The sequence below is a fragment of the Barbatula barbatula genome (genome assembly GCF_947034865.1).
Source record: "Barbatula barbatula genome assembly, chromosome: 21".
NCBI lineage: Eukaryota > Metazoa > Chordata > Actinopteri > Cypriniformes > Nemacheilidae > Barbatula > Barbatula barbatula.
In genome coordinates this window covers 15,418,930-15,434,499 of record NC_136784.1, presented here as the reverse complement: position 1 = coordinate 15,434,499, position 15,570 = coordinate 15,418,930, and the positions used below count along the sequence as shown (strand labels likewise).

At 40.2% G+C, this 15,570-nt stretch overlaps 2 protein-coding genes across 2 annotated transcripts in view; both read right to left on the bottom strand.

The window, feature by feature from the left end:
- Window positions 1–1,040, bottom strand: part of gabbr1b (gamma-aminobutyric acid (GABA) B receptor, 1b) — a 93,967-nt gene extending 92,927 nt beyond the window's left edge. Inside the window, exon 1 of the mRNA XM_079484079.1 lies at window positions 268–1,040. The gene's annotated coding sequence lies outside the window, so the exon portion shown is untranslated. The remainder of the gene's footprint in view (window positions 1–267) is intronic.
- Window positions 1,041–6,117: 5,077 nt separating this feature from the next.
- On the bottom strand, window positions 6,118–15,358 carry sh3bp5lb (SH3-binding domain protein 5-like, b). Its single transcript, XM_079484230.1, has 6 exons — window positions 14,697–15,358; window positions 14,483–14,545; window positions 12,967–13,095; window positions 11,034–11,195; window positions 9,727–9,900; window positions 6,118–9,093 (listed from the first exon to the last, which is right to left on the bottom strand). Exons 1-6 carry the CDS (start codon window positions 14,934–14,936, stop codon window positions 8,455–8,457), a joined length of 1,407 nt encoding a protein of 468 aa, XP_079340356.1. The 5' UTR covers window positions 14,937–15,358; the 3' UTR covers window positions 6,118–8,454.
- Window positions 15,359–15,570: the final 212 nt, after the last annotated feature.

Genomic DNA, 15,570 nt, shown 5'->3' with positions numbered 1-15,570 from the left:
AAAAAAACACCGCTGTGCATCGCTCGCGTGTTTCAGCACCGCGGACAGCGACCGGTGTGGTGGCTCGTGCGCTTCAAACGCACTTCGTTTCACTTTGACCCTTTCATTTCCCGTTAAATAACGTCGTGTAATGTGTGTACTGCGTTATCCGAGACGGTGTTTTAGGCACAGTAGCCAGATAATTGACAAAACTAGCACATTCATTGAAATGCCCAGATGGGTACCAACACAACGAAACATTTCCAGATGTAGTGTTGTATTACTTACTGCGTCTTTGGATGGTCCGTGGAGATGCTCCTTGAGGGATTCTTGATACAGCCAACGTGTGTATATGTGTGCGTGCGTGCGCGCCCGTGTAAAGGGGGGGGGGGGTTGCTCGTAAGACCACAGGTATATGTATTTAAATTGCTCACACGCAGGTGCTTATGGCCGTTTAATACGCACAGCTTCGGAATAAACTTCGACTGTCAAGTGTCGTGAAATTGCTCTTGTACGATTAATATTGCGTGCGTCGCGATTCGACATGTGCAAGACGGATCTCACCAAACGATTGCTTTTGATGTTCGGATAAATGAGTAACAGTCGAATGATTAAAGCAAGCAAGGAAATATACAGTTGTGCTTATAGCCTGTGTGTATTGCTCGATTACAGAGGCTGACAACAAACACCATAAAGCGTACGCGAAAAAAGAAGCGATTTCACGTCGAGTCGGACGCGGAGGTTTACGCACTATTGTTTACAAACGTCGGACAATCGCAAATCGTACTCACGAATACAAGACGCCAGCGCACTTGCCGTCATTCCGTCGCCTTAAAGACTTGCAGGAGAAATACAGTAAAAACCGAATGTCGATGAGAATTAAAGGGTTCGTGAGAGGGTCGCTGTGAAACTACTCGGAGCTATTAAAAAAACAAAGTGCCACTTTTCTTTGAATGGTTAAATGATGTAATATCGGCAAAAAGAAACACGGCAGCTACACACAGACAACGACGACATATCGCGAAACCTCCCTCTCTCTATCCTGTCCCTCTCTCACTCTCGACGTCAGAGGGCAGAGCTCCTCTCTCTCTCTCTCTCTCTCTCTCTCTCTCTAATCTGCAGTCTGTAGTGTGGAATAGAGTGCAGATTAGATAGCTCATTGGCTGATGGAAAGACAGATGGTTCGTTCATATCCCAGATAAATAGTGCAGACCTCCTCCCTGCACAGAGCTGATGCCTTACAGAGAGCAGCCAATGGAAAGCCGTGCTTCCCAGTTCCCCTCTTCTCGTGTACTGTCACTTTGATGTATGTAGGCATTCTGTCACTGTATTATATTAATTCTGTTTCGACTGGAGCATCTTTTGTGGGAGACAATGCACTGGTGCAACTGTATTGTCATTTCCTGGACTCAGAGCTTTTATTATCGCAGTGCTATCGAGGGGCCTTAAACTATTGTTGGTTTGTTCTTAACCTAAAGTACTAAAGTACTACACATGTACTAAAAGAAAGGTCTGTACTTACGTAAAAACTGTACTTTTACAGAATTGAACAGAAAAAAACTTTTGTTTTATTTTATTTCGTTTTAGAATTTGTATTGTACGTTTTGCATTTATGAAATTGGCTCACTTCTTTTCAAAGTGACTTACAGCGCTTTTAACCCTTGTGTGGTGTTCACTTTTATGTTACCCAGCTAATTTTCACAAAAAAAGTTGAATGTAAAATACTTTACAGATGTTTAATGTATTAGAATTACAAGTGACATAGACAATGCTGCATGGGTTCATATATCCAAACATCACAAAGGGTCAAACTAATTATTTTATTTATTATCTGTATTCCCTCAATCGGTATTGAGCCCCATGCCATATGTGTTGGTAATGCGATGATCTACCAACTGAGCAATAGGAATAATTTTTCGTATGATTTATATGAATACAATTAAAAATAAATGAAATTCAAAACTAAACCAACGTTATCGCATACCAAATTGGTCTGTGTATCTTGCATTTATTTCCATACCGTATTCTAACTGGTGTTTTCCTTCGTGCATCTGCAAAGGCGGCATAAAAGCCACATCACATATCGATTTATTGCGAGGCTTACAGAAAACAAGACAGGAAAGCGACTCTAAGGCTGCATCTTATTCATGCAGAACCAAACCCTAAAACCTAAACAAACCAAAATCTTTAGCTCTCTTCTTCTCGCCGTCCTCTGAACACTAGTATTTCCTTCAGGAAACGCAGCCTGACTGTCTTGTTTCCAGACTGGGAATAGAAGCACACCTCTGTGAGAACACAGATCTAAATCCTGTGGCTGTGTTCTTGGCAGTGGAAGCTGAGAGGATGAGTCACGCTGGTTGAAAATGATATCTCAATATTCGATGAGAGCAGCATTTATCATGTGAGTGAGGGCGCAAGCAAACATTTAATTATAGACCTAGTCCATTAGGATGTCAACACCTCAGCAGTCTCTTCCCCCCAAAGTCAATAATGACCTTTAAAACTTTTTGATTTGGTCGGGAAGAAATGGCGTGCAATTTGCATGTTTACAACTATACCGCCGCAGCACCCAAACAGGCAGTCGTAAGTAAAGCCAATCCATTGCCAATGTCAAATCTCATTGTCTCTATAGATTACTCACAAACTCTTCTGAGCATAAATTCAGCGCTCTTCTATTAGCCTACGGGGAGATTGGACGGTGTGAAGTGGGTTGCAGTAATTACTCATACATACATCATTACAATGAAATGCTCTTGTTGAGCACAAACAGAAGAGTACAGAAAGATAGGTAGCATTTCATTATGAACCGCTCCAAATGTTTCTCTGCGGAACGAGTTCTCATTTACATTTATAACACTCCATGCTTTGGAGGCAATAAGCAATAGTAATAATAAGCATAAGCAATAGTCTCACTGTGGGGGACACAAAGGGTGCTGTAAAGGATATTTCTACACACCAGTAGGCCTATTAGCATTCATTTTATAAACCCACTTGTCAGCTGTGGCCTAATGGTTAGAGAGTTGGGCTTGTGATCAGAATGTTGCCGGTTCTAATCTCAGTGCCAACAGGTCATGACTGAAGGGCCCTTGAGCAAGGCACCTTACCCCTGATTGCTCTGCAGTAATGTGCCACTGTGTAAAACTACTTGTAAGTCGCTTTGGATAAAAGCGTCTGCTAAATGAATAAATGTAAATGTAAGTTCAAGCAACGTTGAGTAAATATCTCTATTAATGTGAGGAAATCGTTTGCTTTAGTATTTTAGGCGTTTTGGAAGCAATACATTATCAGAGAGGAATCATCCTGGATCCTGTTTGCAGTATGGACATGAAGATACCAAATGGATTGGATGGACTAAGACAGATATATGATAGATGACAGACAGACAGACGAAAACAAACAAATCGGCAGATCGACAGATAGAGACATATAAACAATAGAAAGACAGTTAGACAAACACACAGACGGACGGATACTCAGACAGACAGACAGACAAACAGATGGATAGGCAGATGACAGATGGATGGAGACAGATAGACAGAAACACAGACAGACAGATAGAAAAATAGAAAGACAGACAGACATTAAGACGGACAGGCATATGAACAGACAAGAGGGATAGATAGACAGACGGATAAATAGACAGACAGACAGAGAGCGAGAGATCAATAGATAAAAATAAAAACTTGACCACTGCAGTATTTTTAAAAGTATCTAAACAAATCTTATTCTTCGAACTTATGAATTCTGTCTGGGTCATTCCTTTAAAACCCAGACTTCAAATAAATCTTCCCTAACAAGGCCAACTGCTACAGAGAACAGAGGGATGACTTATCTGCCTCTTCCTATTTCTGGATCAATTCCACCCATCTATTTTCGTCAGTCTTAATCTCACACTTTTCTTTTTCCTCCGTTCAGAACAAAGCCCTCAACTGGTCAATCCATTTCAAGGTTGTTCAGAGACAGTTAAGATCAGTGAGATCACAAGTAACCCATCTGGGATACGTTTCATCTGCACAGAGACTTGGGTTCTTATCCCAGAACAAACTCAGTTGTTCTGGGATGTGTACCGGGGCAATTGACAGTGTGACATGTAATAGTTCACGTTAAACCTTTATGAAGGAATCCCCATGCATGACTATAAAGTGTCACGAACTGTAAGGTGGTTAAAACTGTAGTGAACATTCTACCAGAAACGAAAAGAAATTGTGACGGGGTAAAATTCCTAAACTACTGTATCCCTCGGCTCCAAACACTTTCCCAAGTTATAATATGACACATAAACATAAACATGAAGTGTTGAAAGAAACGATACGTGACTTGTTTAAAAATCAATGACTTTCGTGAAGAAGCATGCCTCGCTCTCATCTGTAATCAAAATAAACAATAACAAAAACATGTTTTATCTGTTACCCCTCAGGTATGCCGGCAATGGAATGGGTGAGTCAGAAAGTACAGTGAGAAATTTCAACGTCTGAAAGATGAAACTGCAAATGTTCCCACCTGTCATCATTTCTGCTTTCTCTTTCACCATCTCTAAAGCCACAGAAAAATGACTCTCACCTACTTTCTCCTCAAAACGACATTCATCCCCCCTTTAGCCATAACAATTATCTCTCTTTTACATAACAATGACCCATCATGCACCTTCTTCATCTCCCAAGTGGGAAGTTTTCACGAGTACTTATCCCAGAAATGTATAGCGTGACTAAATAATTAAATGCCAAAGACGGAGGATAATCTTCCCCTCATTCTCTTTTCATTACAGACGTCCTGGATCCCAACACATCATCTGATTGATTTCGGGTAGCCGGAGTGCCCTGCTGATCTCTTAAACCCAGTCAAATGAGGCTGACATTCAGCTCAAAGCAACCGAGAAACTGGGCAATTTGGCATCTTTGTTAATAACAAACAATTAGAAAGCTGTTTAGACACTCGGAATGAAGCTGGTAATTATTAGTGTTTGCTAAAGCCAGTAGTACTATTAGAGCGCTATTGCTCGCATTTAAGATTTTAACAAACCTCTAATCTGAAGTGTTACACTTAAGTGCGCACTTGTTAAACAAAGGAGTCTTTGTATCTTCTTAAAACAAGTCAGGGTGTTGTGTTAAACTCTTCTGAAACTATTTGTGTTTATATAAAAAAAAATTATACAAAAAGTTGTTTTGCAGTTTTCTTGTACTTGTTGAAGATGTCTTCACGTGCTGATAGGAATCAATACTTTTGCTTTTTTATGACATATTGCTCATTGCTCCCTGAACTCTTTGTAAGTCGCTTTGGATAAAAGAGTCTACTAAATGACAAAAATGTAAATACTTAAAGTGGTTGAAATACTAAAATATAAATTCATCTCTTTCGTGTCTCAGGACCATAAAATATTTGGACAGAATGCAATGATAGGATGTCCTTCTTGACTGGCAACTTAAGGCTATAATACACTACAAGACTTTTGCTCAGATTTTCAGTCTGGACTTGTTGCAAAAAGTCTGCAGAATTGATCAGTTAGTGCGTTTCTACTTGAAACTTTCAAAAAGTCTGCAAGTGTATGAAGATTTTAAAAGTTATGTGTGAGGTAAAACCCGACAAGTTACGGTCGTTTTTTATAAATAAAAGTATTGTAAACTCATATACATTGAGACGAGTTCACAATGCTTTTTTGTTTACTTATACACAAGTCGGGTTTTACAGTGTGTATTAATGCACCCTGCTCATAGATAAACAAGCTCACAAAAACACTTTAAGTTACACACATAACACATGAAATAAGTGCTTTACGATCTTTATTGTAACGTTGAGCGTTGTGTACTGTTGTTTCAAAGCTTGCTATTGCTAGCCTGTATAAAACTAGCTTTAAAGGCATGGTTTCCCTTAACATGAAAAAAATCATATCGTTGCAAACCGGTATGACGTTCTTTGTTCTGCAGAACACAAAATAAGAAATTTCTAAGAAGTTTAATAATCGCACACAATTGACCCCCATTTCATGAAACCACTGAGACATTTCTTAAAACATATTTTGTGTTCCAGAATAGTTATACACTTATTTTAGGTTTTGACACATCAGTCATGCAAAGGCCCACAGACAAACAGTACTAACACTGTTTAAAAGACAAAACACACAGAAACAAGCACGGTTGGTAAATTCAAGTTTTAATATCTCTAACTGTGCAATAAATTAACATTTAAAGAATACCTTATCAGTCACGTAAGGGTTATTTGTATTTATCATACATCAGCTAGTATATACATAGATTTCATGTGACCTAATGCATGGAACAGCAGCATACTGGAATAACTCTATAGAGCATCTTCTATTTACTATGAGGAAATCTGTACAGAAGAGGGGACGGTGAATACAAGATGAATTCACATAGTTTGTGGTAAACAAAGCGAAAACAATAAAAAAACTGGCAAAGGAGAGCATGATGTAAACTTGGAAGCAATACTGTACTGCCAAAAGCACGGTTTGTTCAAACAGCTTGCATTTCACATGAATCTATAGCGTACGGTATATGTGCAAAACAAAATATCATAGCGCACACTTCAGTATCATTCAGTTTCTCAATGTTTTTACGTGTTATTTTACAAATCCAGCAGGATAGACACACTTGTAAACATTTCTCAGATGAGACAAAAGCCTCATTAACTCATACCCGGACGATTCATGTACAGCTAAAGAATATCATTGGGTGTTTTCACACTTGTGTTACCAACTGAGTTCCTTGTAACCTAGACCAATACGATATAATATTATTCTCTCATATTATTAGAAACAATACGCATTGGGTTAAAGGCCCAATGTATGAAATTTAGCAGCATCTAGCGGTGAGGTTGTGAATTACAACCAACGATTCACTCCACCCCTTCCTTTCAAAGCGCTTCTGTGGCTGACACACAACTAAGTCGTCACGTTTTGCTTCTTTGTCGAATGAGATAACGTATTTACGAAACACGTTCTGTAGAGCAGTTTGTCCGTTTAGGGCTACTGTAGAAACAACATGGTGAATTCCATGTAAGGGGACCCGCGGTGTGTGTACATAGAAATAGTTCATTCTGAGGTAATTAAAATATAATGCAGCTTTATATAAGGTCTTATATAACACATAGTTATTTATATTATATTGCATTTCTATCTTCCAAAAAACTACACATTGGACCTTTAACAGTGAAAAAGCTGTGGGTTTGAATCCCAGGGATCACACAAAACGAATACCTTGAATGTTTGCTTTGGACAAAGTGTCTGCCAAATGTGGAACTGTTCATTTCTTTACTTTGACACAACATTAAAAGGCAACCTAGTTATTCCCACAAGCTCTCGTTTTCACATAAAACGATGACATTGCTCTTATTTTGTGTATTTGATTCAGAGGCTTATAACCGTGTGCCATCATTGACTTTATACATTTGTATTCACAAAGCATGCGTAAAAAAAAGGTTAGTTCATGTCCCCAAATCACCTCAATTTGATTTGCTTAAAAATGTCCAATATTGATGTTTTGAGCATTACATATTAGCTCTCAGACACCTGAAATTGACCAAGTGTGAAAACACCCATTCAAAAATAATATTACTAATGATGTCATATGGTAAACACTTCACAAGAAAACCCATATTTTACAGTCTATATGTAAACCAAAACATTATTCCAGATATCCAGCTGACGGAATCTGAGGGTGGGAATCATTCACATTATTAGTACTACAAGAAAGAAATGCCAGTAACTCCGAATGGCTCTGAATTCACGCACATAAGCAGGTTTCACAAGTACACCACAGAAGAAATTCTTAATGCACTAGATCTCTTAAAAGCAGCTTTGAGGGTTTTAGTTTCCTTTCATAAAATCTTTTTTTTAACCAGCTCGACCGAGCTGATAGCACAGAGATCAGAGAGCGAGAACTATAATTCACAGCTGACCGACTGAACCCCACCCCCCACGTCTCATTGTTATTCATTCATTTGCAGAGAACATTCGGACCCCTCTGCAACAGTGCAGTATTACAATAACGCCGCGTCAATCAGTGTAACGTTATTAATAAACTCTTGATTACTCTATTGCTTACATCTCAAAATTAATTCAAAATCCCTTGGGAATCTAAGTCACCATCTGTGACTCTTAAAGCAGCAGTAACTATGGCGTTAGGGAGGAAGTGTGTAATTTCTTCGATGCTAAATACACAAATCTGAGATCTTCCACCTTGATTTGAATTGTAAGTGTAAACATTTTGGCGTTTAACAGTCTGACGAAGCGAAATTGGCGCAACCAATGGCATGAGGCGGGGCTTTCAGATGGCGGGAGTGTTTGGCCGTTCTATATCTCGTTGGGCAGAAATTACACACTTCACCTTAAAGTAACTGTTGTTGTTGAAGGTCTGTTTGATTTGTAGTCAGTCGAGGGGCTCGCGTTGAGGCCCGCAGGCAAGGTTTAGCTCTCCAGGACTGGGGTGGATTACCAAACGACTCTAATTTCTCTTTGTTTTCTCACAAACTAACACTTCTGTGGTGCTGCTTCAAAAAGCTCTCTCTCTCTTTATCCCTCTGTTGTCTGTCTGTTCCTGAGGCTTCTTTCTCTGCGTCACTGCCTCTGTCCTGCCTCGAGATGTTCGCAGCCTCTCTTGTTACCATCTTTCTATCTTCGGCCTTAAACCCTCTCTCGCTCTCCGCATCTCTCTCCTCTCCTATAATACTGCCGACGTCACTCAGGTCGCCCAGGTGCTCCACAGAATCGAACTTTTCCAAGTCGGAGGCGATGGTCTGCAGGCTGATGACGGACATGGAGTCTGACCCCGCCCTCTCTTGCCGCTCTCTCTGGCCCCACCCTGCCTCCCTGTGTTTCTCCACCCACTGCCTGGTCTTCTCTTGATCTGCCCAATCGTTATCCATTAATGGATTGGCCACCACACCCCCATACGCCCCTGCCTGGATAACACCTTCGGACTCCGCCCCGATGGGAGAGCTCCGCCCCCCACGGATTCTGTTGCGCTCTCTGGTGGCATGGATGCGGCCCCGTTGTGCGTGGATCTGCTCGCTGATTTGCTCGAGGTTGCGGAGGGCGACAGAATATCGGGTCTTCACCTTTGCCACCCGTTCCTCCAACTGGACGACTTTGGACTTGTGCTCCTGCGCGATGATAAGCACATTTCAATATAAAGTCACATCGAGAGGGTCATAGACTGAACACCACCTTTGGTTTTAGCCTCCACAGAGCTCATATTAGTAAATACTATGTAACTGGTAGAGATTTTGTTATAGTGTGTGTACAGCAGTCGAAATATTTGCAGAGCTCAAAAGTGGGCAGAACGGCTTAACTTATTTACACACGAGGACAGAGAAACATTGAGCAATGAGGGAAAAAAAGACAATGATTTGGAAAGATCCTTTCAAAGATTTATCCTCGATTTATGCCCCTAACTGACATCGGCTAAACATCCAGATTAGGTCACCTGACAATACGTGAGTTTTGTGTTCAATCCAGATAATATTGTACGGTTTTGAGGCTTTTTGTTTGTTTTACCTACAGGCTTACATAATGTGAAGCCACTTTCTACACTGGTACACTCATTTATTATGAATAATCTTGAAAATACTAATTTAAATCTTAATCTTTAAAATTCTATTTGCATTCCTAAGGAATTGAATCCACTAAATCATCCAAAAGCAGGCATTACCGCATTGTATTTGCTGAAAAACATAAATCAATATAGTCAGAAGTCTTGAAGATGTTCAAGACAGAGGTCAGTCTCAGATGCGTACCTCTAAAATGTGGTTGAACTGAGCCTTGAGCTCGAAGTAAGGCTTGGACTTGATAATGACCCTCTTGAGAGCTTTTTGCAGGGTCTGCACACGCGCTTCCGCCTCCTGACAGAGCTGAGTGACGCGCTGGTGCTCCCTCTCGCTCCTCAAGCGCTCCTCTTCAGCTTCATTCACCTGAAGACATTCAAACGTGAAACAAATAACAATTCAACGAAATATATTCACATTGATTTATGGATCCTTCATGAGTTTGGGACTTGTTTTCGTATTTTGTCTGTATCGGTGCGTTTGATAACTCCGTTATTAAAAAAACTGTACAATTGTTTTGAGTATTTTGCGAGCATCCTCAGGGAACATAAAACTAATAAAATCAACTACTGAATACATTGTCATTTTGGATGAACGCATCTGCACAATGCATACATATAAATGTAAATATAATGTCTGAATGCCGTTTACTTTTATTCAATTTTTTTATTTATCTTTTTTTATTATGTATTATTATTTATTCAAAAAGTCGGCAAGAAACAGAAGTAGGGAGTGTCTTCTTTTTTATATCGTCGCATATATCCGAGCGAACTGACTTCTGAAATAAGAAAAAAGTGTTTGTTGACATGATTTTGTTTATCAAGTACATTGTCGAACGCTAATTGCTAATCGCTGCGATAGTCTCCGATAGCCCCAACTTCGTGCCATTACTCACGACAGGAAGTGAAGAGAGGTTGTTTCAAGGGTTCATAATGAAAAGCGATTCATCAAAAACACAATGATATTCTATATAATAGAGTTGAATAAGAGTTGTCAATTTCAATTTCATGATGACTTTAACGTAACTGAGAAAACCTTTTCTATTTACTTTTATTTTCATGCTATTAACAAATATGCAAATCACGTTTCTGATAAAGCAGCATATTAGTTTGTACCGTTGTTCCAAAACAGGATATTTTAACTGGCATTGATATCGACTGCTTCAGAGACAACACTTCAGAAAACAAAAACTTGTTGCAAAAACGCTCAGTAATTTAACCGGAAGGGCTTGAATAAAATATAAATGAAGACGTGTAACCTTGACCTTTAAGTGTTGGCGTGCCTTCATCAGCGTTATTGATTCCCCCCGACTGTGACAATCAAAGCACGGTGGCATCACAATCCACATTAACCTGCTGCGAACATTTGAAGCCGAATTAAGATTTAACACGTAAGATCTGTCATTTGTGACAAGAAAGGATTGATTTTGAAAAAGAATTTTGCTGGTGCCCGTGGCTGTAATTATCTCATTCGGCCGAGAGTGATGCTGAGTCACATACCTTGGCCGTGGCGTGGTTTAGCATCTCCTGCCAGGTAGGATCCAATGTGTTCCTGTCAGCCAATAAACCTTGCTCAGCTACATAAACCATCTCCCTGGCAGCCGTGTGCATGGAGACGGCTCGCTCGTACCTCAGCGCCGCCTTCTGGGTCTCCTGTTGAGCCTGTAGGTGAGGTCATCCATCATATTTCATATACAGCAATCAATCACTCGCTTCTGTAAACACCGGACCAATCGGGTGAAGCGGCATTGACCTTAGAAAGAGAAATAAACGTGGAGCGGGCGGCAAATCTTTCCTAGCTCTACGTGAGGTCATATTTACGCATTACAACGACAGCTGAAGGGTGTGGCATGATTATGTGACATTATTATTTGTGTAGTAAAACGTTATATTGATGTGTATACAGTTCAAACAATAGGAGGTGAGGATAATGAAGCTGACAGCCAATCATATTGCAAGCAGGGTTGGATCTAAGCAACCATTTAGCTCCAAACGGCTGACCTGCTGTCAGCGAAAATTGCTTAGCGCAGATCAGAACACCGGGAGCGATCGATACAGTCGGGACCTTGGCTGTATTTCACTGGGATAACCTGCTGGAAATATGGCAGCGCCAGGCTGCATGATGTCTGACTTTGATAAAGATTTATGCAGATGTCTTTGGAGGGGCAAAATAACTGCTTAGGATGTTTGTGGGGTTACGTGGGCAGGTTTAGCAGCGACATTTCGGAAGCTAATAAAATCTGTAAATGTTTTAGCAACCCAGTTTCAGATGCATGTAGTAAACATACGTTACAGGTTTTACGGTTTTTAAAAGTCCTTTTGGTTTCTTTTTCTGACTTACTTCTATCTCCAATGTCTGAACAAACAGACACTATTCACGAAAATCAACCGAAACATGTTAAAGGAATTCTTTCATCATTCCCAACCTGTATGACTTTCTTTTTCTGCAGAACACAAAAGATGATATTATGTAGAACGTTGGTAACCAAACAAGATTGGCCCCTATTGACATTCATTGTATGGACACAAAAACACTTGTGTGTCCCACAGAAGATCAAGTCATATACAGGTTTTGACTGAATTTATATTTTTGCATGGACTATACCTTTAAGTAAAGCTTTCTTTGCAAACCGAATTGGAATTTAAGAGGTAAGTACTTTAAAATGGAAAGCAAACAATAGAATTATTTAGGGGTAGGTCAGTTTTCAACACCAGCATATTAGAGCGAAATAAGCAGAGAAAAAGTACTGTTAATACAAAACTAAACAAATGTAAAGACATCAGCAGATGTTAAAAATGCAGTTTTGGCATTTTGTTTTCACAAACAGTATTTTGAGGTTCCGCCTACGGCCTCCCACAATCTCCTTTCTAAATGTTAACAGGAAAAACAACATCAATGAAAGTCAAAGTGCTAATAAGCATAACAACTGCATCATAACAATATATTTATAAGAAACAGTATTGTTATCGATACTAGTGACAATTTCTGAGTGCCTGCCAAGACAAAATTAGGAAGGACACTTGGGTCACTGTTCATGCTGGTCTGCTCATCCACACGCAAACATATTTACAGTCTTCACGGGACGGGCTGATGACCAAGTCAAAGTTTCAATTCGACGTTGGTTCAATTGCTTTCAATTACTCTGGGCTAAACGATTTTCATCGCTTCAATTACATATTCGAAATTGGCTGCAAAACGTGCTAATGAAAAGTGATGTGCAAATCGCATCTTGTGTGACCAGGGGTTAATCACATTAACACACTCGCTCTTTAACCGTGATGACCACTGTGCTCAAAAATGCCTTCTGGTCAGTGGAAGGATATTTCACAATAATGAGAAACTGGAAATTAGTCAGCGAACACAAAAATTAAAGATGTGACATTCAAAAATGTAACACCGTCTTCATCTGCTCTCTAACACACAAACACGCACCTCTTTAGCCAGTCGACGGGCTTCATAGTATGGCCTGGCTTTCTCGATGCAGGCTCCCAGTTGAGAGCCCTGAGCGTTGAGTTTCCGTGCAGAGTCTGTCAGAATCCTCCTGTAGCTTGATCTCGCCTCCTGAATGAGTGTTAGACATACAATTCAACATAAAGCGTAATGAGTATGGAAATATAAACAAAACTACATTATAAAATGCTTGTAACCAAGCAGTTCTTGGCACCATTAGCTACCATAGTAGGATAGGAAAAATGGTAATCAAAAGTGCCCCAGAACAGTTTGCTTTCCCACATTCTTCAAAAAAAAATATTTTGTGTTCAACAGAACAAATAAATGTTTTCCTACAATGGTAGTCAATAGTGGCCAAGAACTCAAAATAATAATTGTTTTCTCAAACAATTTATTTATAAAGGAGTGCACAATTAAAAACACTCAAAAAACATTGTTTTGCTCGCAAGACATTTATTAACCAACTGGAGTCATTTGGATTTAGGGCCGGGTCTAGGGGGGCACATGCCCCCCCAGAGTTGTTTTCTTGGGCACCTCAAAAGACTGACAATTAAAATAATTCAAAATTAAATAATTACTAAATGCTTATTTGTATTAAATAACTGCCAATTTAATCACAGGAAAATTACAAATAAACTTACAATGAACATTGACTTTATATCTACCCAACCAGAATATGTAATGGCTCACCCCATTGGATCCAGCCTAGTACCGGGCCTGTTTGGATTACTTTTATGATGAATGAACGGACAAACAGGACTATAGAACAACGCATAGCTATATTTATACTTTTGAGACTAACTGAAAAAAGAAAGTCATATACATCTAGGATGAAATCAGGACGAGAAATATGACAGAATAGGGATAATCCATCGCTAGCCATGCATGAAAAGAATTCTAACGCACGACGTGGAGGCCAAGAACCACTCTTGAAACCATTAATGCACAGCTGGCCGTGGATTATCCCGCTTATACGTGGCCATTTGCCAAGTTGTAATAGTTATTGTGGTTTACAGTGTCATTTTTTTCAGACAGGTGAAAATGACAATCAGTCCACTCAAATGTTGATCAAACTCACTAGAACTACCCGTGTATTCCACTTTTTTAATGCACACCTTCCAACCAATCAGAATCGAGTATTCAATCAGACTGTGGCATAAAAACACAGCAAAAGCACGCATGTCCAGTTGAAATGAAGAATATACACAAAGTGGGCAGACCAGAGCTCAAGAGATCTCAAAAATCTTTTAATTGACTTTCACATAGTGTGTCATGTTTCGAGCACACGTGAAGCAATCGTCATTAACAAATACATTTGGTTAAACCACTAAAAAGCACAGGCAAGAGCCTGACATCGTTTTCGTAAAACTTTGAAAGCTTTCTTTGTGTAGTTGTGTCTCAAAATGTAGTGTTGCATGTTGAGTTGGACGTCTATAAGACCGGCTGTCAAGGGCCTTACGTTTTGAGTCATGGCCATGATGTCAAACACATTACTCACATCCAGCTGCAGTTCCAGTCTGTTGATCTGATCACTGGCCTGATTCAAGTGCTCCAGCTCCTCCTGACCAACGCAAAACAGGGAAGGAACATTGCCATAAACACACTATTCAATACCAGACTACTACACATTTAGTTACAGATCACACGTGTCCTGTTTCACACTAAACACGGATGCGCCTGTCAGACCTTATTGGGAGTTCGGATTTTAATACCTGGATCCTGGGGTCCAGCTCTTCCTCGTATTGCTCTTCCTCATACTCATCCTTTTCTTTCACTGCCGTTTCGCTGCTCTCCTGCGTGTTCTTCATAGCTTCGTTTCCTCCATCCCCGCTTCTGTTTTTCGGGGTCGCGCCTCTCTCTGTAGCCTGCACCCCGGTGGTCTCTTCCCTCCACTCCCCTGACTCGGCTTCCCCGGATCCGGGGGGGTTCTCACGCTGCCGCCCCGGTTCCATCCGTGGCCTTGAGAATGACCCGTCGTGCACTTATTTGTAACAATATTTAAGCGCTTAAATGTTCGCCATGCCTATAAAAGCATATTTAGCCGATCCGACGACAAAGCGCTGCATAACCGGCGAACGAGGGTGAAGCTAACGGAGCGGACGCGCGAGCTGACGGCGCAGAATAAAGCGGGCTGAACCGTTAGCTTCGCGGCTAGCGGCTGTTTACCATCAGCACAAATCGCAGTCAGTTCAATGCATCATAAAGCTTCCGCTGTACACACATCTCAACGTGTCTGCTCGCTCTTGCCAGCTGTTTTGGTCCAGGAGGAGCTCAAAAATCGCCTAATCTGCATATTGTTTTCCCTGTTATAACAATTATAATGAATGAATCTGGCATCCCTTTCAAGCCGTGAAAACGTTTAACTCGTGTTATCATTTTAATTGATTTAATATGAACAGTTATTAGGGGGCAATAGAAGATCATTATTTAACCACATTTTTTGTTGCAAAATATAAAGTATTACGATTTGAGACTAAATAACAATGTGAACTCTACGTAAACCGCTTTGGGTTAAGCGTCCGCTACATGACTAAATGTAAATAACTACGGTTACGTTCGATTTTTGCCAGTACAGTAATGTAGTGA

Coding starts and splice junctions, on each gene's coding strand:
- sh3bp5lb (XM_079484230.1), bottom strand. CDS start 14,936: ATGGAACCGGGGCGGCAGCGTGAGAACCCCCCCGGATCCGGGGAAGCC. Junction 14,546..14,696: donor AGCTGGACCCCAGGATCCAG/GTATTAAAATCC, acceptor TGCGTTGGTCAG/GAGGAGCTGGAGCACTTGAA. Junction 9,901..11,033: donor TAAACCACGCCACGGCCAAG/GTATGTGACTCA, acceptor GAATGTCTTCAG/GTGAATGAAGCTGAAGAGGA.